Here is a 23513-nt window from a genome sequence, read left to right on the forward strand (position 1 = left end):
AAACATAAGGGCCATTGTATTTCTTTTTTTAGTGAATCATCTATTCATGTCTTTTGTTCATTCTATCAGGTTTTAATCTTTGTTATTCTTGCTTTTTCCCTTAGGTTTTTTTTTTTTGTATAGCATTCTTATTTAATTTGATGCTTAATCAGTTTTGATGTATATGTAATTCATGACAAATACTGGTCTTTAGAATTTTTGGTTATTGATACCCTCATATTTTCATTTTTCTTCCTTCTCTCTTCATTTTAACCTTTCTTTCTGTTGCACCATTTACATTTTCTTAAGCTTCAAAACCCAAAGCACTTACTTTTACTAAGCCATTTCATGAGCATTTTCTTTCAAGATCTTTCATTTCTCCCATTATTCTTCTTGGCGATCACTGACTGGTTCTTCCACCTTTTGTTTTTTTGGGGGTTTGTTTGTTTACAAAATTACTGTGAGGTCTTCCTGTAAGGCCAACACTTCCTGCTGCTCAGAAAGAAACTTCTTCTGCAAGGCTGCTGCTCCATGTGTAGAACAGGCAAGTAAGAGGCAGCAAATACTTCAAACCACATGTGCCTCAGATCCCCTTTGTTCATGTCACTTCAGTGTTTCTTAATAACCAGCTCTACTTTGTATTTCTTGAACTGTGAATCTTTCTGACTTAGTTTGAATTCTGAAAACATGCTCAGTGCCTTCTTCCCACAGCAAAAACCTCAACCTGCTCTATATTAACTTTTTTTAAAATAAATTCTAGTTGAGTATCTATTTACTCCTGTAACCTACCTAGGCTCTCTCTGACTGCTGTGTATCAGCCAAATCAGAGAACCTGTGCTAGTAAATTCAACTCAATAACATAGATTCAATATCTACTATTTAAAAATATTTAATGCCAGACTGCATATTAGAGCTTCAACGACAAGACATCTTCCTGACTTTCAAGGGTCTAAAATCTAGTGAGGGAAAAAGTCACATTAATAGATAATGTCAATATTGTAAGCCCTGGAATAGAGGTGTGTTCAGGGTTCTCCTGGAATCCAGTAAGAAATTATTGGACCAATTTTGAAAGTGAAGGATATCTTTCTGAGAAAAATTCTTTCTTGGAAAAGTAAGCAAAGTAGGAAGATATGTCTAATAGCAGAAGCCCAGAGATAATGAAGAATGGATATGAGAAAAACTGTAAGTTTTACATTTTTGTTTAATAAAAACTGTTGTATTATTTTTAATACTTGTTTCAAAATACTTTTTATCCTTCTGAATTTTAATCAAACTAAGATAGTGGATAAAATTACTGTATCAGCTGTTCCTATTTAACAAAACACCCCAAAACTTGGGGTCTTAAAACAATGAACATTTATCAAATTCATAGTTCTGTTGGTTAGCTGTGTGGGTCTTCTGATCTGATCTGGGCCTGCTAGGCTGGGGCTTGATGGCCTAGGATGGCCTCACCCACATATCTACTGGTTGGCAGAGTGATTAATTTGGTTACTGGAGGGATTAAATAGGGCTTCTTGTCTGAGCTTTCCTTAATCTCTGATTTCCAGGCTTCTTTATACAGTGGTTTTAAAGTTCCAAAGAGCTGCAAGCCAGAGTAAAGCCCAAGTTACAAGCACTTTTCAAATCTTTGCCTGAGTCACATTTTTTTTTTTTTAAATGAACCATTAGGCAAAGCAAGTCATATTGCCAATTCCAGAGACAATTTATGGAGACAGAAACTCCACCTTTTTAAGGGAATAGTTGCAGCTCACTTAGCAAAAAGATCATTTATACAAGGATAGGAAAAATCTCTGGCCATCTTTACAATCTACCAGGACCCATGTAGGCTTTATAAAGTTTTATGATTTTCTTCTTTTTTCTTCCTTTATTGTATTACTTTCACCTTGAAAAGCACGTGCCAGTTTGCCTTGGAGCTGGTTATTAGTTATAAATTACAACAAGAAGGGACAGTGTTTTTGTTTGCTTTTATTACTACTAATTGAATATATTAACCTCCTCTCAGATTCCCTTTGTTCTTTCTACTTAGCCTTTTTTAAAAAACATTTTCTTATTTAAATTCAATTAATTAACATATATTACTGGTTTCAGAGGTACAGGCCTGTGATTCATCACTCTTATATAACACCCAATGCTCATTACATCATGTGCCCTCCTTAATGTCCATCACCCAGTTAACCCCATCCCTCCACCCCTCGCCCCTGCAGCAACCTTCAGTTTGTTTCCTGTGATTAAGAGTCTCTTATGGTTTGTCTCCCTCTCTGGTTTTGTCTTGTTCTATTTTTTTCTCTCTTCCCCTATGATCCTCTGTTTTGTTCTTAAATTCCACATATCAGTGAGATCATATGATAATTGTCTTTCTCTGATTGACTTATTTTGCTTAGCATAATACCCTCTAATTCCATCCATGTCTTGCAAATGGCAAGATTTCATTTTTTTGATGGCTCAGTAATATTCCATTGTGTGTGTATGTGTATGTACACACACACCACATCTTCTTTATCCATGCATCTGTCGATGGACATCTGGGCTCTTCCATAGTTTGGCTATTGTGGACATTGCTGCTATAAACATTGGGGTGCAGGTCCCCTTTGGATCACTACATTTGTATCTTTGGGGTAAATACCCAGTAGTGCAATTGCTGGGTCATAGGGTAGCTCTATTTTCAACTTTTTGAGGAACCTCCATACTGTTTTCCAGAGTGGCTGCACCAGCTTGCATTCCCACCAACAGTGTAGGAGGGTCCCCCTTTCTCCGCATCCTCGCCAACATCTGTCGTCTCCTGACTTGTTAATTTTAGCCATTCTGACTGGTGTGAGGTGGTATCTCATTGAGGTTTTGATTTGGATTTCCCTAATGCCGAGCGATGTTGAGCATTTTTTCCTGTGTCTGTTGGCCATTTGTATGTCTTCTTTGGAGAAAAGTCTGTTCATGTCTTCTGCCCATTTCTTGATTGGATTATTTGTTCTTTGGGTGTTGAGTTTGGTAAGTGCTTTATAGATCTTGGATACTAGCCCTCTATCTAATACGTGATTTTTTTCCCTTAGTTTTTAAAAGTCTTTTTTATATTAGGGTTCTGTGATATATTTTACAAATATTTTCTCTCAGTTTATTATTCGCCCAAGTCTTTTAATTTTGATATGGTGTATTTTTGCTCTGCAAAATTTTTTTTAAAAAATACTGTTCATGGGGCGCCTGGGTGGCTCAGTTGGTTAAGCGACTGCCTTCGGCTCAGGTCATGATCCTGGAGTCCCGGGATCGAGTCCCGCATCGGGCTCCCTGCTCGGCAGGGAGTCTGCTTCGTCCTCTGACCCTAACCCCTCTCATGTGTTCTCTCTCTCTCAAATAAATAAATAAAATCTTTAAAAAAAAAAAAAAAAAAAAAAATACTGTTCATGAATGCCTGTATACATAAATCTAAATGGGAACATACTACACTTACTGTTTTATAATCTGCTCTTTCACATTCTGTAGTTCCCATTTTATGTCAGTTTCTAATTCATTACGTAGATGGTCCATAATTTATTTAAATAATCTCCTATTAATGCTAACATTTAGATTATTTCCAAGTTTTTGCTTTTTTATAAACTCTGAGGAGCATTCTTGTTATAGATATCTTTTAACACTTTAGGATAAATTTATAAAAAAAGAATACTTTAAAAAAAATACTTTGATCAAGGCATATGGGCATTTAAATTTATATAATCTGCTTTGTTTAATATCACTTTACTAGATGGATTATATCTTACTGTTGTAATTTGTGTTTCTTTGACCACTTGCAGGGAGCATTCATTATTTTTGTAGGTAAATATTGGCAGTTTCTTGGTCCAGCTGAATATCTATAGGCTATTTATACTTTCTGAATTGCCTATTCATGACTTTTGCCTGTTTTTCCTTTTTTGGGTTTTTTTTGTTCTTATTTCATGGTTTATTCACATCAAGAAATTAGCCCTTACTCAGTGTATTGTAAATATTTTTTTCTAGTCAGTCTTTGTTTTCATTTTGTTTAGCCTTTGCATATGTTATTGTTCTGAGCAGATATTTGACCACACATAGAAAATGTAATAAATATTGTCCTTTTTTTCGTGAATTTCTGTTTTTGCCTTGCTTAGGATGGATTTTACCACCCTAAAATTACAGAAATATTCTGCCATACATTTTTCTAATACTTTTGTTTTTATTTTTTGAATTTAGATCTTTAATTCATCTGAAATGGTTATATAGAATCCGTCCTTTCCCAATTAATTTGAAATGCCAGTTTTATCCTGCGTGATTCTGTTTGAGTTTTCTGTACAGTAACATTGAGCTATTTATTGTATCCAGTGTTGAATTGTTTAAAATATTTTAATTTTACAGTACACTTTGATCTTTGTAGTGCAAGTCCCCCCACCCCTGCCAATTCTTTTAAACATCTATTAAATGTATTCTTCTACATGACTTTAGAACCAGTTTATTAAGTTAAAAAAAAAAAAAAGGTTTATTTAGTGATTAGAATTGTATTGTGTTTATAAGTTAACTTGGGGAGATATATCTTATTTGAAGTATTGAACCTTCTTATCCAGAAGTATAAGTTCATTCAGTCAGATCTTTTATGTCACTCAGTAAAATTTCATTGTTTTCTTCCTTTTGCTCTTGCACATTTCCTGTTTAATTATTTCTATGTTTTTTGTTTTAGTTTCGGTAGTATTTTGGATGACTCTTTTTTTCTCACTTCCTAATTTATTTTTTTTTTATTTTAACAGTTTTTATTAACGTTGTATATAAAATTACTTTATTCCTGCATCTTCTCAATTGTTTCTGCCTTATATTTGCCCTTTTTCCTTTTCTACTTGGTGAGATTTGGCTTTACGTTCAAGGATCTTTTTGCTGTCTCTGTCCAGTGTTAGTCTCGTGCTGACCACGTTGCTAGGGTGAATGCCCACATGGACAGTTGTACCATGAGCCTTGTCTCGTGGTACTTATTCAGTGTAGATGATGTATTTCTTCCTGTAAACCTGCACTACTTTGTCAATTTGCTGACCTTTGTGGTATCCTCGCACAAATTGTACTTCAGCATCCTTTTGAATGGGCATGGATTGAATGTTGTACTTCTGTCTCAGCTTTTTGGAAAGGAGGGAAGACATCATCTTCCTGTGAATGTGGGAAGGTGCATTGAAATGCCTTTTACTCTTCTTGCTCTGGTCAGAAGTCACAAAGGGATTGAACTTCATTTTGGTTGCTGGCACTTCAGCAATGGCCACAAAAAGCTCCCACTTCCTAATTTAATTGGAATATAGAAAAACCGTCATTTTTCCATATTTATCTCGTAGTTATTCACTTTCTAAACTCCTATTGTTTCTAAAACTTTATTTCATTATCTTGGGTTTTTCTAGGTGAATAATGTATTTTGTCTTTGTTCTTTTACAGTATTTATTCCTCATTTTTGTTCTTTTGTTTCTGTTACGGAACATTTGTTTGAACCTCTAGAAAATATTGAATAGTGTTAATGATGGCAAGGAACCTCATTTTGTTTTTAACATTACTCTTGTATTTCACCAGTAAGTTTGATAATTGCTGGTGGATTTTGGAGGATACTCTATCAGAGTGTGTGTGTGCCTGGATGTGATTTTACTTTTGTTTTTTAAGTCAGGATTAACTTGAATTTTTTCATACCATTGAAAAATACCAGATCAGCAATTATGAAAACTTACTGGTAAATATAGCAGTAATGTTAAAAACATTACATTTGTCTCTTGTTTATTTATATTTTTCCTAGTAATTTCAATGGGATTTATCAAAGGAGAAGTTAATTTTTAGTGGACTCAATTTAGCACCTTGAAAACAGAAGTCTGCACTTATATTTAGGAGACAATTAGAGAGGGAGAATTAGAGGAGAAGACATAGAGAATAATAATATCTAACTCTATTAAGTACTTTCTGTGTATCCCAAATGATTTTATGTGCTTTACTTACATTTATTCAATTAATCCTCCCCAAACACTGGGATATTTAGGTGCTGTTACTATTTCCTTTTTTACAATGAGAAAATTGAGAGATTTTAAGTTAACTTGTAGGAAGCAGTAAAGTGAAGAATGTTTTCAGTTCTTTTGAAAAATTTCCTAGGAAGGGAGGAAGGAAAGTATCATCAATGAATATTGATTATTCCTCTCAGAAATGTGAAAAAAGGATAAAAATGGACAGGAGCAGAGGTGTAGCAAGAGTTGAAGGAAGATTTTTTTTTTCAGTGAAAAGATTTGAATATGTTAATAAGTATTGGAGAAGATCAGTCATATACATGAAATTGAAAATGTCATGTTGCAAGAAAAAACTTGAGTTGGGGGAAAGATATTAATGAATGCAAGAAGAGATGGGTTTGAGGGTGAATGAATAGTTCACTTTAGAAGTACAAAGGAATATTTTTTCCCCTGAAATGAGAGGAAAGAGAAAGATTATTGTTGATGTCAGGAAACTTTATGGTGGGACAAGGGAGACTGAAGTAGCCTATGTTAAGTTACCTACTTCTTAGCTAAGTAGGTAATTTGTTTGTTTGTTAAGGGAAGGTGGAGGAAGGGCAGTGGGAGGAGATGTAATTGGGTATTGACAGAAAATGGAATAAGTGCTTTGAGGACAGTTATCATTTTCTGATATTCATTATTAAATTTTTTATGACTTCTTCCAGAGAACTCTTTGCATATTAAACATTTTTATATATGTAAGATATATATAATAAATAATATGTCTTTTAAAAGCTGCAGCAGTATTTAGCACATTAATACATACATATATATTATGCATATTATATATATATTAAAAGTTGTAATAGTATTAAGCATGTCTAATATTAGCATGTTAAAGATCCAAAAGGCCCACTAGGAAAACTGTTTTGTGTCATGCAGAGTTTCCCAAATATATTTTATCAATGAATATCTTTTTCATGTACCAGTTGTTAATTGTAAAACATACTTTGAAATCATCCAGTTTAAACTATCCAGGGTGTTCTAATTGGGAGAGCAGAAAGCAGTTTCAGAGTTGGGACACCAGATATATTCTTTTCATTACCGAATTAGCCAAAAATTGGGCACATATTATCAGTTATAAACAAAATAATAGCTACCACTGATTTAGAATTAGTTGTGTTCTTTATGTATTGGGCGTATGTGGGGTATGTGTGTTTTGGTGATTCCTCACGAACATTATTATCTTTGTTGCTGATGAAGAAACTGAGGCAAAGAAAGATGAAATAAATTATCCAGTTAAATGGGGAGACATGATTGAAACACAGGTCTTTCATATTCCAAAATCTGCTCCTTATAGTATAGTATGTTTCCTTTGCTTATAGTTCTCTTTTAATTGGTAGCATGAAATGAGCAATTTTCTGCCAGATGGCTGAGTTATGGCCACAGATAAGTATGTATTTCTTTTTTTAAATAACATACATTACACCTAGAATAGTTATGAAACTAGATATTATTTGCATTATCTCTTTGTTCTACTGGAAGTCATTTATTTCTGTTCATATTAATTAGAAGTATGATTACTCAAGAGTGACATGCTGAAAAGTACTCAGGGGTGTAGCCATTTTTTCCATATCTGTGTTCTTAAGAATATATTATTAGAGTTATTAATGGGTATTCTAAAAAGAGGAAGAGGGGCTCATGGTAAAATAAATTTTGGAAACACTGCGTATTATATATTCCCTTTAGAGAGCAAATTAAAAACTGTAATAAGGAAAGCTATTTCCCAGCATATCTCTAACTTACTTGATAATGGGATATTTTTTTTAAGAATCTCTGTTAACATCTTAAGGCATTAGCATTCATTAGAACCAAGTTTAGTAAATGATAATATAGACCAAAAGAAAGCTTCTGTTTGGGCACATACCAGTTAGCCTTTGATAAGCAGCTGAGTGTGTTTCCTAGCTAGAGCTACTTAAGGATTATATTTGGATGTATTCCAAATGCATACTTACTACTAAGTATGCTAACCTTTAAATGGTGCCAATACATACTGTTTCACATTGCTTTTTTGCCACTGTTGCGTTTTAAATACTCTTTATGCTTTTTCAGTACACTTCAGTTAAGTCAGATATATTTGCATGTTTTTTTATTCTTACCATTTTAGATATGGGAGAAAGGACTACTATAAATGCAAGTGCAGATGGCAACATTGGAAGTATAGAGGATGGTAGCGACAGTGAAAATATTCAAGCAAATGGAATTCCAGGAACACCAATTTCTGTTGCATATACACCGTCTTTACCTGATGACAGATTGTCTGTCTCTTCCAATGATACTCAGGTATAAATGGGGGGCAGGGGGTATCCAGTTAATCTTATAGATTTATAGGCTACCAGCACCTTGTGGTGAATATATCTAGTTGATCTGCTGGCTGATTATAATTTGGGAAAATAAAAACTTGGGTTTTTCTTATTGATATAAATCAAAGCAGTTTATTCCCTGAATATATTGATAGTTAACTTGCCAACTCTAAGCTGTTTCATGTATGTTCACATCTTCTCTATGCTCCCCGCTATTGATATCTTGTCAGGGCATGATGTGCTAGATTTTGTTAGTAATGGTATGAACTGGATAAATTTCAAGAGTTTTTTTTGGTGGCAAAGAGAATATTTTTAAAGAATTTATTTTTTGGGGTGCCTGGGTGGCACAGTCAGTTGAGCTTCTGCCTTCGGCTCAGGTGATGATCCTGGGGTCGTGGGATCGGGCTCCCTGCTCAGCGGGGAATCTGCTTCTCCCTCTCCCTCTCCCTCTGCCACTCCCCCGTTTGTGCTCTCTCTCTTTCTTCCTCTGTTAAATAAATAAAAATCTTTATTTAAAAAAAAGAATTTCTTTTTTAAGGTATTAATTTATTGCTGGGGAGGAGGGTGGTATGTCAGATTAAAGAGAAACAGTGTGGCAAATTCCTCATCAGGTTTCTCCTCCAACAGAACCCCCTCCATTAATTACTGAACTGAATAAAATATATGGAAGGTTGAAATGATTTTACACTGGCAAATGTCTTTATTTACATGGTATCTTAATTTGTTTAGGAATCTGGAAATTCTTCAGGACCTTCACCTGGTGCTAAGTTTTCCCACATTTTACAAAAGGATGCCTTTCTAGTATTCAGGTCATTGTGTAAACTGTCCATGAAACCACTGTCAGATGGACCACCAGATCCAAAGTAAGTCATTACCTATTCTGCTTGACAAATAGTTTTTTAAGCTTGAAACTTACTATAAGGTAGTCTTTGGATTTTCTTTTGTTTTTTTTGCCCTATAGAACTCTCAAAAATATATTTTAGGGTTATTTTGCTTTTTAAAAAATGTATTTGAAAAACAGTTCGAAAATTGCTAGATACCTTACACTGTTTCCCAAAGCATACCAACAGTATTAGAGAATTGTGCCTGGTTGAACAATTGAAAGAACTCTTATTTCAGTATCATGAGTAACTTTGGAGTAAGTGTAGCCCTGTTACATTTAGCCTCATGCTAGGTTTCTGAAAGCTACCAGTTGAAAGGTAATAAAACCTAAGAGAAATGAATTCTAAAATTTATAACGAAAGATACTGCATATTCATTAAGGTCTGAAAAATGCTCTGATGTGATACCTTTCTCTGTGGGAAGCAGGAAGTACTTTGAGCTAGGAGTCACTTGTCTGATTCCTGTCAAATATATTAGTTTAAACTGTAGGAAAGTGCCATTTTTGTAAGTCATAAGTCACCAAATATCTTTCATTTCATATGAGTCAAATGTAACTAATTCTTGCTTGAGACTAAGTTTGGGCACTATTGGAGAGCCATGCCTCCCTAATGTTGCAGCATGGTGTAATGCAGCATGACAATTTAGGAGAAATTTCTGTAGAAAGAAATCTTAAAGGTGGCTTGGCCTGAGCGGCTTGGTGAAAAGGATATTGAAATAGGGGGAAAATGTAAGCACTACTTCATTTTTTAAAAACTCTAGAGCATTCCGGTTTCTAAATGTCACCTAAGAAGAAAGACAAGAGACAGTTACAATAAAAACTTTATTAAGTTTGGGGAGAAAAGAAAAACTTTGTAAGTTTTGGGAAACCACATTTGTTCTGTTTTCTATAGTTTTATTTTGTCACATTGTACTGATTCAATGAGAAACATCTTTTAAGCCCTAAACCTAAAATTCTAAAATCTTTTTAGGCCCAAATCCTGAGAGTCAGAAATATAACACTGATTTTTCTTTATTTTGAAAATATAAACTCTACAGAAAAAGGATGAAGGTTGTTCAGATTGCAATATAAAGTTGACTATACCCTGTGTAATAAGAATATATTCAAAATTTTTTCAATTTCTTATTTTCACTATGACAGGAAAAATAACCATCTCATTCCGAATTGTTGAAGGTGGAAATAAGAATTTAGTGTTATTGCTGAAGGCCATCTTTGCCATGATTTAAAAATGTTATTAACCTTAAAAGTCTCAGATGTTTACTTTTCCAAATCAACTGTTTAAAAATGTGACTTGAAAAAATATTAATAAGCAGAAAAATAATTCTTTAAAGTGCCCAAAATGAAAAGAAAACAAAAGAAAATACATGATTTTAAGGAGTACTCTATGGCAGGGGGTTTTCCTTTAGCACTATATAAAGAGTAATCTAGTTTTGGAGAGCTTCAATCTTTAATATTACAAAGGATTCTTATTTTTGGAGAGCTGCAATCTTTAATATTACAAAGGAATCTTATGAGAAATAATGTAAATTAATTTTCCTCCTACTCAGTAGACTTAAACCAAATATTAGGAAATTTTGTTTGAACATAAAAAAGACCTTTTTGGTCATCAGGAACATTAAACATTAGAATTGAATACAGAAGAGGGGCGCCTGGGTGGCTCAGTTGGTTAAGCAACTGCCTTCGGCTCAGGTCATGATCCCAGAGTTCCGGGATCGAGTCCCACTTCGGGCTCCCTGCTCGGCGGGGAGTCTGCTTCTCCCTCTAACCCTACCCCCTCTTGCGCTCTCTCTCTCACTCTCTCTCTCTCTCTCAAATAAATAAATAAATAGATAGATAGATAGATAGATAGATAAAAGAATTGAATACAGAAGAAATCAAATTTTCCACCCCTAGAAACTGTTCATTTTCCAAAAGAAAATATGTGGTTCCTATCTTAAATGATTTTTCCCCCAAAATTAATGACTTGTAGTTACATAATTTTCTTTTTTGCCTTTCTTCTCTTGATATTTTGTGATCTTGCTAAGATGATGTTCCAGGAAATGTTCGTTAAGCTTGAATTATAATTTGAAACTACCCCGTGAAAATCTGCAGGCCTGAAATTTCTAGCTTCTTTTGCCTATAAAAGTGTACTTGATTGTGTCATAAGACAATCATTTGATCATTTCTTCATTAATTAATGCTTTATAGATAGTAGGTACTTAATAAATGTTTAGATGGGTGCATGAATAAATCCATGAGTTATATTGAGCACTTACTATGTACAAGGCATTTTGTTAGAGCTGGGGATACAAAAATAAAACCTACAACAAAAATTTATGTGTTAGATAACAGTAAGCTGCAGGTTGTAATAACTACTGGAATTGAGCAGAAAAGATAATAAATTAGCTAGACTAGGAAATAGTCGTAATATAAAAGCCTTGGAAGGCTTCAACATGAAGGGGAGATACTTAACCCATACCATATTTTCCGGGCTATTCATAATCTAACCTCGTACTGTTTCTAACTTGATTTAAGCTTTTTTTTTCCCTTTGTTAATAACTATATTTGCTGCACATAGCCATCTTGGAAAGTTGATATGTAGTAGCAAGTAATGATATTATTGGAAGTTTTATTTCAAAGATGGTAATATTTTTGTGATTCCCATTTACATGAAATTAAATATTTCTTGTTAGAGTTTCTTAGGTTCTTGAAATACTTGACCCTTAAAAACCATAAAATTTTTAAGGTAGAAATCAGGAACAGTTAAGTAAACTTAATTATCTGTGGTGTGAATGTAACTGATACAGCATTTGGAAAAAATAAAAGAATTAGCTCCTAGAGCATGTAAGTGTGTTCTGTATTTGAAAAGTTGCATGGGATCCAATCTTCTTGGTCTGTTGGCCTTAAGAGGCCTGTCAATGGGAGAAAAATTATATGTTGTGAAATCTGATAATTACAATGCTAGATACTGATCAGAATATAGCATAGTATATTGATCAGAAAAAAGTGAAAATTTAAGCTGAAAGGGAGTTTTTTTGCTTTTCATTATTAAAATATATAGAATAAATGGGTAAACTATTAAGAGAGATAAATGTTCTAAAAGCCTCTGTATTTCAAAAAAGAAAAGAACTTTAAATGGTTATTGAAAAAATAAGCTTGAAGTAGTCCTACAACTTGTTCATGCAACCAAAACTTTTAATTTTGTTTAGGGTTTTTGAGTAGCATACGTAGGGAAAAAGTACATTATATACTAAACTATTAAATATTATATATTATGTATATGTATATATATACATATACTAAATATGGCATATAATCTGGGAAGATTATGATGATTTCTAAAAGGTGAAATATGCTTGTGAAAGAAAAGAACAAGGAATAAATCTTTATATTTAGTGTCCAAAGGAACAGTAGCTTGATTTTAAATATGTGTGAATGATTGCTTTTCCATATAAAAAGTTTGTGAAATTATGTGGTACTTGAGATCATAAGTGGAACTACCCATTACTAGTGGCAAAGCTTATTCATGTACTCTACTTTATGTGGTCGAGTTTTCTGTTCCTCTCCATTTAAAAGTTTGTGAAATTTTGTGGTACCAGGAAATATCTTTGGAACAGCCTTTTATTACCATAATGCTAAATATGTCCATATACTGTGCCTTCTTTTTTACATTTTAGGTCTCATGAGTTACGATCCAAGATTCTTTCATTGCAGTTACTTCTATCCATTCTGCAGAATGCAGGACCTGTTTTCAGGACAAATGAGATGTTTATTAATGCTATTAAGCAGTATCTGTGTGTTGCACTCTCAAAAAATGGAGTGTCATCTGTTCCAGAGGTTTTTGAGCTTTCTCTTTCCATATTTCTCACTTTGTTGTCAAACTTCAAGACACATCTGAAGATGCAAATTGAGGTATGTTCTGCATTGTTGGGTATTTCATTTGTTTCATGTTTTAAATCAGATTATTAATCCCCTAGAAAATTTTTCAGAATGTGAAATAATATTTGTGAATTGTCATGTACAGCTGACCCTTAAACAATACTGCTTTGAACTGAGTAGGCCCACTTACATGTGGATTTTTTTTCAATAAGTGTAGATACAGTACTGTAAGTGTATTTTCTTTTTTTTTCTTTAGTTTACTTGATTGTAAGAATACAGCATATAATACATGTAATGTACAAAATAGTTAGTTGAATGTTTATGTTGTCAGTAGGCTTGTAGCCTATTAGTAGTTAAGCGTTTGGAGAGCCAAAGTTATCTGTGGATTTTCAGCTGTGCTGGGATCAGTACCCCCTAACCCTCACATTGTTCAGGGGTCAACTGTGCTTCTTTTTTTTCATTTACTCATTCAACTAGCATGTGCTTATGAAGTACTAAGCACTGGGTAAACATTAAGAAAACAAAATCAAATTAAGACACAGCCCCTGCCTTCAGGGAATTTATACTGGTTGAATTGATGATTCTAGATGTCTTGAGGTAATTCAGTCTTCACAATAATTTTGCCGTTGTTTGTATGGTATGTAATAGTGAATTTGGTTGTCTTAAAAGAAAGCTCTGTATATACTTCACACGGTTTTAAGCCATCTTAGTTTTGGGCACTTTAAAGAGGCTATTAAGAAGGATTATATTTTTAGTGTTATATTTTAGGAGTTTGAAATTTTAATTTTTGCTTTGTATTATTTTTCTAATGTGCAAATGATAAATTATCATTTCCTAGAGATTTGAGGTGGGTGGAACAATCATATTATACTTTATTACTAATGTTCTGCAGTATCTATTAAAATTCACATGGAATATTATGGGAATAAGACAGAATAAGGCCCTGGTATTTTAAGTGAAAGGGTTTTAAATTGGGGCCAAATTCTGAACAGGAAACAATTTCTGGTACATATATATTGTCAAATTTTAGTTTGTCTTATGTCTGTCAAAATAATGGAAGGCATTTAACTAGGAACAGTTGCTATTTTTTGATAACTTTTTTCCCATTATTTTCAGGAAGTACAGTTAAAAGAGATTTAAAAAAACTTTTGGAACTTTTGCTTCCTTACTAACCCAAAAGTCTTTCATGTGATGATGAAGCGTTTAAATTGCTATTAGATAATTTTAGAAGACTACATTCATTTACTTAGAGATTTCTGAACACTGAGACTCAACTTCTTTAAGTACTGTTTAGTAGACTGTGAAATATAAATTCTTAGGGAACCAAGTATCACAAAAATCATTAAAGTTGGGATTACTATTTTTGTAGATTAAATTTGATGTACAAAACTTTTGGAAACACAAATTTAAAGGGAATACTGGTAAGAAATTTCCTTTGTCCTCAGATGGTAGATTCTCATTACAAAATTGTTGTAATATTGTTCTGTATGCTTAAAGAGATCAGGTTTATTTCGCTCTCCATTGTCCCTTATGGAGAGATTGAGGATCAAACAAGACAAGTGTAGATTGCTTTTGAAAATACTACACATATTCAAATGCACGATAAGCTGTGTTCTAGTTGGAGAAAGCAAAGCCGACATAAAAATACCTAAATTTGCAAAGTAGTGTTGAGATTGTTATTACATGAATGTTCGTTTTATGAGAATATTCACTTCAGAGTTTCGATAATATGATTTTCCATAGACATTAACTTACATGCCTATATCAGAAAATAGTTAATGCACAACTTTTCAAGAAAATATTTGCGAAGTGTCTATGATATTACTGTTACTCTACACACATTACATTTTAGGTGCTCTATAAATCTTTAAAATTTTGGTGTTTTTTTAGAGCCCCTGTTGATGGGCATGATGTCTTAAATTACAGTTGTAGGCTATTGCTTGCCTAGTATAATTTGATAACTCAGAGAGAGTAGCTAAAGTTTTTATTTTTCTCTTTCTCCAAATCTAGGGGTTTTATTTAGTCCACAATTTGGAGAGTTCTAAACTTTCTTTTTTATTTGTTCAGTATAACTGATGTTAACAGTATTATATTAGTGTCAGGTGTACAACATAGGGATTCAACATTTCTGTACATTACAGGATGATCACTGCAATAAATCTAGTTACCATCTGTTATCTTACAAAGTTAATACAAGATTATTAACTATATTCCCTATGCTGTGTATTACATCCCCATGACTTATAACTGGCAGTTTATACCTCTTAATCCTCTGCACCCATTTCGAACCTCCACATCCTCACCCCTCTGTCAGCCACCAGCTGGTTCTATGAGTTGGAGCTTTGTTTCTTTTGTTTTTGTTTTTTGGACTCCAAATTTAAATGAAATCATGGCAGTATTTGTCTTTCTCTTCCTTATTTCACTTAGCATAATACTTGTAAGGTTCATCCATGTGTTGCAATGACAAGATTTAAATTCTTTTCTATGGCTGAGTAGTGTTGCATTGTACATATATATCATTTCTTCTTTATCCATTCATGGACACTGAGATTGTTTCCGTTATCTTGTCTATAGTAAATAATGCTGCAATAAACATAGGTATCATGTATCTTTTCATATTAATGTTTTCATTTCAGTGTATAGATACCCATTAGTGGAATTGCTAGATTATATAGTAGCTTTATTTTTAATTTTTTGAGGAACCTCCATACTGTTTTCCATAGTGGCTGTACCGGTTTACATCCCCACCAATAGTGTACAAGAGTTCCCCTTTCTCTGCATCCTCGTCAACACTTGTTATTTCTTATCTTTTTGATAATAGCCATCCTCACAAGTGTAAGGTGATATCTCATTATGGCTTTGATTTGCATTTCCTTGATGATTAGTGATGTTGAGCATCTTTTCGTGTACCTGTTGGCCATCTGTATGTGTCTCCTTTGGAAAAATGTCTATTCATAACCTCTGCCTGTTTTTTTAATTGATTTTTTTTTTTTTTGCTATTGAGTTGTGTAAGTTCTTTATATATTTTAGATATTAATCCCTTGTTAAATATATGATTTGCAGATGTCTTCTATTTAGTAGGTTGCCTTTTCATTTCATTAATGGTTTCCTTTGCTGTGCAGAAGCTGTTCAGTTTGATGTAGTCCCATTTGTTTACTTATGCTTTTGTTTCGCTTGCCTTTGGAATCAGATCCAAAAAGACATCGCTAAGGCTTATGTCAACAAGCTTACTACCTATATTTTCTTCTAGGAGTTTTTTATGGTCTTACATTCAAGTCTTTAATCCATTTTGAGTTCATTTTTGTACATGGTGTAAGATAGTGGTTCAGTTTCATCATTTCACATGTAGCTATCCAGTTTGCCCAGGACCAGTGATTGAAGAGACTGATTACTGATTTAATTTCCTTACTAGTAATTGGTCTATTCAGATTTTCTCTCTCTTCCTGATTCATTCTTGTAACATTGTATGTTTCTAGGAATTCATCCATTTCTTCTAGGTTGTCCCATTTGTTGGTATGTAATTGTTCTTAGTAGTCTTTTGTGATCTTTTGTATATCTGTGGAATCAGCTGTAATCTCCTATTTCATTTCTGACTTTGTTTGAGCCCTGTCACTTTTTTCTTGGTGAGTCAGCCTGAAGGTTTGTCAGTGTGTGTATCTTTCCAGGGAATCATCTCTTTGTTTATTCATCTTTTCTGTTGTCTTTTTAGTCTCTCTCTCATTTATTTACACTCTGATCTTATTTCCTTCCTATGTTTAGTTCCTTGTATTCTTCTTTTTTTTAATTCCTTTAGATGTAAAGTTAAGTTATTCATTTGAGATTTCTCTTGTTTGTTGAAGTAGGCTTGTATTGCAATGATTACCCTCTTAGGACCGCTTTGGCTGCATCCTATAGATTTTGGTATGTTGTATTTGTTTTCGTTCATCTCAAGGTAGTTTTTTACTTCTCCTGTGACTCAGTTGTTCAGTAGTGTGTTGTTTAATCTCCACTTGTAGTTTTTCAGTTTTTCTTCCTGTAATTTCTAATGTTAAACCATTGTGTTTGAAAAAGGTGTTTGATATGATTTCAATCTTCGTGAATTTATTGAGACTTGTTTTGTGGTCTAAAATGTGATCTGTCCTGGAGAGTGTTTCATGTGCATTTAAGAAGGGTGTATATTCTGTTTTTGGGTTCTGTATACTGTTAACGCTTGAATGAAACAGGGTTAGGGACATTTAACTCCTGCCTAGTCAAAAACCCAGGTTAACCATCTGACTCCCCCAAAATTTAACTACTAATATCCTACTGTAGCCTGGAAGCCTTTACTGATAACAGTCAATTAACATATATTTTGTATATTGTATGCGTGATATACTGTGTTACAATAAAGTAAGCTAGACAAAAAACATTAAGAAAATCATAAGAGAAAATATCTTTACAGTACGTACTGTATTTATCAAAAGAAATCCACATAGGATGGAGCTTGAGTATTTTTTTTAAGTGTGTTTTTAAGATTTTATTTATTTATTTGAGATAGGAAGAGAGAGAACATGAGTGGTGGGGAGGGGCAAAGGGAGAGGGAGAAGGGGACTCCCTGCTGAGCAAGGAGCTTGACGTGGGGCTTGATCCCAGGACCCTGAGATCATGACCTGAGCCGAAGGCAAGTGCTTAACCAACTGAGCCACCCAGGTACCCCAGAGCTTGAGAGGTAAAATAAGTCAGAGAAAGACAAATACCATGTGATTTCACTCATATGTGGAATTTAAGAAATAAAACAGATGAACATATGGGAAAGAAAAGAGAGAGACAGGCAAACCAGGAACAAACTATAGAGAACAAACTGAGGTTTACTGGAGGGGAGGTGGGCAGGGGGATGGGTTAAGGAGGTCACTAGTAGTGATGAGCACTGGGTGTTGTAGGTAAGAGATGGATCACTAAGTTCTACACCTGAAACTAATATTACACTGTATGTTAGCTAACTGGAATTTAAATAAAAACTTGAAGGAAAAAAAAAAATCCACATATAAGTGGGCCTGCATAGTTCAAACCCATGTTTTTCAAGGGCTGCCTGTACATCTATTAAATCCATCTGGTATAATGTGTTATTTAAGACCAGTGTTTCCTTAATGATATTCTGTCTTGATGTAAGTGGAGGATTAAAATTTCATACTCTACTGCTGTCAGTTTCTCCCTTTAGGTCTGTTAATATTTGCCTTATATATTTCAGTGCTTCTGTGTATGGTGCATATATAAGTATTCTAAATTTTTGCTGGATTGACCCCTTTATTGTTATTTACTGCCCCACTTTGTCTTTTATTACTGTCTTTGTTTTAGTCTTTTTTTGTCTGATATGAGTGTAGCTATACCACCTTTCTTTTCATTTCCCTTTGCATGGAATATCTTTTCCATTCTTTCACTTTCAAGTCTGTGTATGTCCTTACTTCTGAAACGAGTCTCATGTAGGAAGTATATAGATGTGTCTTGTTTTTTCATTCATCCAGCCACTATATATCTTTTGATTGGGGCATTTAGTTCATTTACATTTGAAGTAATTATTGATAGGTAAATACTTAACTGCCATTTTGTTAATTTTTTTCTGACTGTTCTGTTCCTTTTTCTTTTTCTCTTCCTTTGTGGTTTGATGACTTTTTTTAGTGTTATGGTTAGATTCCTTTCTCATTTTGTTTGTATATTTACTATAAGTTTTTGGTTTGTGGATATGGTGAGGTTCACATATATCCTCCTGTGTATAGATCAGTTTAAGTTGATCACAACTTAAATTTGAACACACTCCTAAACTGCATTTTTACTCCCTCCCCCATTTTATGTTTTTGATACCGCTTTTTACATTTTTTATGTAACCCTTAACTAATCATTGTTTTAATTGATTTTACTTTTTTTTAAACTTTATTAGTAGCTTTATAAGTGATTAATTTACTACCTGTACTATAATGTGCCCTTTCTAGTGAGGTTTTTACTTTTGTATATTTTCTTGTTTATTAGTGCCATTTCTTTTCAGCTGAAAGAAGTCTTGTTAATATTACTTATAAAGACAGTTTAATTATAATGAACTTCTTTGGTTTTGCTTCTCTGGAAAACTTGCTCTCTCCTTGAAATTTGAGTGATAATCTTGCTGGTTAGAGTATTATTGGTTGGAAGTTTTTTCCTTTCAGCACTTTGAATATCTCCTGTCACTCCCTTCTGGGCCACACAGTTTGTGCTCAGATATCTGTTGATAGCCATATGGGTTTTTCCTTGTAAATAGTTGTTTTTCTCTTGCTGCGTTTAAGATTTTCTCTGTATCTTTAATTTTTGACATTTTAATTATAATGTGTCTTGGTGTGGACCTCTCTGAATTCATCTCATTTGTAACTCTTTGGGCTTCCTGGACCTAGATGTCTGTTTCCTTCCCTCAGAGAAGTTTCTAGACATTAATTCTTCAGATAAGTCTTCTGCCCCTTTCTCTTGCTCTTCTCCTTTAGGGACCACTATAATGAGAATGTACTTCCACTTGATGTTGTTCCTTAAGTGATCTTCATTTTTTTAAAATTCTTTTTCCTTTTTGTTGCTCTATTTGGGGGGTTCTTCTGCCCTGATTTGTAGATCGCTGGTCCTTACCTATTTGATTCAGTCTGCTGTTGAACCCCACAAGTGTATTTTTCAGTTCATTTATTGTGTTCCTCAGCTCTTTGACTTCTTTGCTATTTCATTTTCTTTCTTGAAGTTCTCATCCATTCCTGTACCACATTCTGTGAGCATCCTTATGACCATTACTTTGAATTCTTTATCATGTAGATCACTTATCTCCATATCATTAAGGTCTTTTTCTGAGGTTTTTGTCTTTTTTTTTTTTTTTTTTTGAAATCTATTTCTCAGTTTCCTCATTTTGCTTGACTGTTTCTATGTATCGGGTGAAACAGCTGCCTCTCTGTCTTGAGGGAATGACCTTGTGCAGGTGATGATCCTTCTCATTCAACCTTGCCCTAGCTCTTGGTTGTCCCTGGAACCTTTGTGATTATCTAAACCACCTTATTTATTCTTGATATGCACCTATTGTTGAGGATGTGCCCTGTCCTGTCAGTGATCCATGGGGAGGAATCTCATTTAGCACCTAGTTTCAGGCTGTTTGGAAGCCACTTCCTCAGGCAGCAACTTTTAAATAATGCAAATATATACAGTCCTGTTCTCCAGACTGGAGATCTGGAGATGTCCCCTGTGTGACAGGGCAAAAATCCTGACTCCAGGGAAGTGCATAAGCTCCTTTCTGGGAAGACCTGTCAAACTGTAGTAAGGCCAGGGGAGGCGCAAAACATGGCTTCTCCCTGCTTTCACTCCCGGGGAGCACCTTTTTCACCTCTAGATGTGAGGGAGACCTGAAGCCTGTTTCTCAGGCTGAAGCTTCCAGGCTAAATAAATAGACCTTTTTTACAGGAAGACATGTTGTGTTTCAGTCTGCTGTCTGTGCAATGCCCTGTGGATGGTGGCATGCCAAGAACAGTCTTTCTGATTGTTACAGTCCTGTGTTGCTCTGAATGCCAGCTCTCTTGGCCACCAGGGCCAGGCAGTATCTCCTCTGTGGATTGCACATGCTCACTGGCTGTAGCAAGACAGCTGGAGAGTGTAGGGGAAGGGGCACCCTTGCTGGCTTAAGACTTCAAAAAGGCAGTGCCTGTGTCTCAACAGTGCTGTGGCAGAGTGCCTCGTCTTTGTGTCCATTGGCTTTAGGCTGGGTGCAGGAGAATGCCGCAGCCACTTGTGTTCACCAGCCTCAGCCTGGGGGCAGGGGAGCACTGCAACCACCCACACTCTCTGGCCTCAGCAAGTGTCATGTCCACTGCCCCTTGCTTGTCCCAGCAAGGCAGCAAACTTTCTTGATTCATGGTACCTTTAGAGTGTCTGATCTTTTCACAGCGTACTTGTGCTAAAAGAAGTACCTAACAGTTCCATTTATTAAGTAATTAGGTCCAAACAGCTTAACAAATATTTGTCTTTTAACAATGTAATCTCCATTTGAAGAAAAATAATACAGATAAATTTTTAAAAATGATGTTTTTATTTCATTCTTAAGTAGTCACAGTTACTTGACTACCGAAATGTATGTGCCTTTTGGACACTGCCCAACTCCTCAGACCTTGGAATCCACTTGGACACTGCCACCCTTATTTCCTATTCTTCATTGACTTTCATGCGGTCCCTGCCCTTTAGCGTAGCAATCACTAAAACTCAGGTTTGCAAAAATAATGATGTCACTGAAAGGAATGTAGTGTGATCTAATGTTGAATTGAGACTTGGTCCCTACCTTCTTAAAAAGTTATGCTCTTGTAGGAAATGCTGCTGACATTAAGGAAGTAATAGAAATGTGTTGGATTTTGTGAAAGAAAAGCACATTTCAAGGGTACCTCACCCAATTAGGAGGGAGAAAGACATTAGTCACCTCATATGATCAGTATGCATTTCTGGAGCACAAAGCTCCCTAAATGTTAATGTGTGACTTTTAGTTTTCTTTTTTCAGTCATCCCTTCTTAAATCAGTCACTTTTCCAAAATAAATTTCAATCTAAAAATTCTTTCTTAGCTCTTAAATTGTAATTTATTTAATTAGGTTGAGTAACTTCTTTTTATTTGACATCATTTGGTGTAAAGAATAGTAAGAAATAGTTTGTTGTTTTCAGATAGAGATTTCCACTTACGTAATTATAAAAATATCATAGTGTAAGAGATGATTTTTATTGTGTGGATTAGAGCATTAGGTACATTTAAATCTAGGAAAATTGGGCACCTATTATAACGGCTGAAAAACCTAACTGATGAATAAATTTATAATCTTTGGGAGATTAAAAAAATGAAGTATGAGTTACATTGGTTTTGTAAATATGTTCACAGAATTCTTACCCAGAGGACTTTGCAGGTTTCCTTTGTAGTGGCTGTGTGATAGCAAACAAAACAACGTGAAGTTCAGTACTCCTACTAGAAGGGCTAGTTTAAGTCACACACCCAAGTTAGCTTAGTCCTGACGTTTCAGAGATGGAACTCAAAAGAAGTTGAACTCCAGAGGAGCCTGGGTCCTAATCTCTGTTCCACAGCTTTGGGATATTTAAAACATGATCACATATACAAATAATATTTTAAACAGAATTTTTTCCCTAATCACAGGTGTTCTTTAAAGAAATTTTCCTATACATTTTGGAAACTTCTACCAGCTCATTTGACCACAAATGGATGGTTATTCAGACATTGACAAGGATCTGTGCAGGTATTTGAAATTATCCTTATTATCTTTTCTTATTAAGAGATATTTTAGGGATGCCTGAGTAGCTCAGTCAGTTAAGCGTCAGCCTTTGGTTCAGGTCATGATCTCGGTCCTGGGATTGAGTCCTTCATCAGGCTCCTTGCTCAGTGGGGAGCCTGCTTCTCCCTCTCCCTCTGCCTGGCGCTCCCCCTGCTTGTTCTCTCTCTTTCTCTCTCTCTGTCTGACAAATAAATAAATAAAATCTCTCTCTTAAAAAAAAAGAGATTTAAAAGCCCAAAATATACTAATATTTTTAATGCCTTTTGTTAAAAGCAATATATTATATTGTTACAGATGCTCAGAGTGTAGTGGATATTTATGTAAACTATGACTGTGATTTAAATGCAGCGAATATATTTGAAAGACTAGTAAATGATCTATCAAAAATTGCTCAAGGACGGGGCAGTCAAGAACTTGGTATGAGTAATGTTCAGGTAAGAACTTTAAAAGCATTTTCAAATTTAAACTCGGTCAAGGAAGAGCTATGTGTTTCCTTAAAAGATCTTTTTGTTTTTATTCTTTTTATGAATTATTTGTAGGAATTGAGCCTGAGGAAAAAAGGTTTAGAATGCTTAGTGTCAATTTTGAAGTGTATGGTTGAATGGAGTAAGGATCAGTATGTGAATCCCAACTCTCAGACAACTCTTGGTAAGGTGACATTTTATAATCCTTTGTCGTTTCAAGTAAATGGTATTTTGAAGAAGATAGTTCCAGTTGCCATTAGGCCAGTTTTGTGACCTCTTTATTCCTTTAGCTGATAAAGGAAGCATTCTGTATGAGTTAAATACTAGCTTTAAAATTGTAAATTTCTGGGGCGCCTGGGTGGCTCAGTTGTTAAGCGTCTGCCCTTGGCTCAGGTCATGATCCCAGGGTCCTGGGATCGAGCCCCGCATCAGGCTTCCTACTCAGCAGTAAACCTCCTTCTCCCTCTCCCACTCCCCCTGCTTGTGTTCCCTCTCTTGCTGTGTATCTCTCTGTCAAATAAATAAATAAAATCTTAAAAAAAATAATAAAATAAATAAAAAAATAAAATTATAAATTTCCAACTTAGTTACTCAAACCTTTTTCTTTCTAAATCTTCCTAGAAATATTTAAATAATATGTTAAAGTGAAGCATATTTATGCAGCTTTGTGAAAAGATAATTATAGAAGAAACCTATACAAGCCAAGATGTTTTAAGAAGATTGTTCACCTGTGTTTGACATTTACCCTTACTAGGAGAAAAACGCATAGCCA

At 34.5% G+C, this 23513-nt stretch overlaps 1 protein-coding gene and 1 pseudogene across 2 annotated transcripts in view; one reads left to right on the forward strand and one right to left on the reverse strand.

The window, feature by feature from the left end:
* The window catches only part of ARFGEF1 (ARF guanine nucleotide exchange factor 1), a 144191-nt gene that overhangs the window by 65736 nt on the left and 54942 nt on the right, over nt 1-23513 (forward strand). For both annotated transcript variants that reach the window (XM_036102409.2, XM_036102410.2), the window contains exons 8-13: nt 8077-8252; nt 9002-9135; nt 12809-13043; nt 22142-22241; nt 22572-22711; nt 22817-22925. In XM_036102409.2, coding sequence (XP_035958302.1) covers nt 8077-8252; nt 9002-9135; nt 12809-13043; nt 22142-22241; nt 22572-22711; nt 22817-22925 — 894 coding nt within the window. The remainder of the gene's footprint in view (nt 1-8076; nt 8253-9001; nt 9136-12808; nt 13044-22141; nt 22242-22571; nt 22712-22816; nt 22926-23513) is intronic.
* LOC118542329 (large ribosomal subunit protein uL24 pseudogene) lies at nt 3865-5202 on the reverse strand (annotated as a pseudogene).

This window comes from Halichoerus grypus, chromosome 5 (genome assembly GCF_964656455.1).
Source record: "Halichoerus grypus chromosome 5, mHalGry1.hap1.1, whole genome shotgun sequence".
NCBI lineage: Eukaryota > Metazoa > Chordata > Mammalia > Carnivora > Phocidae > Halichoerus > Halichoerus grypus.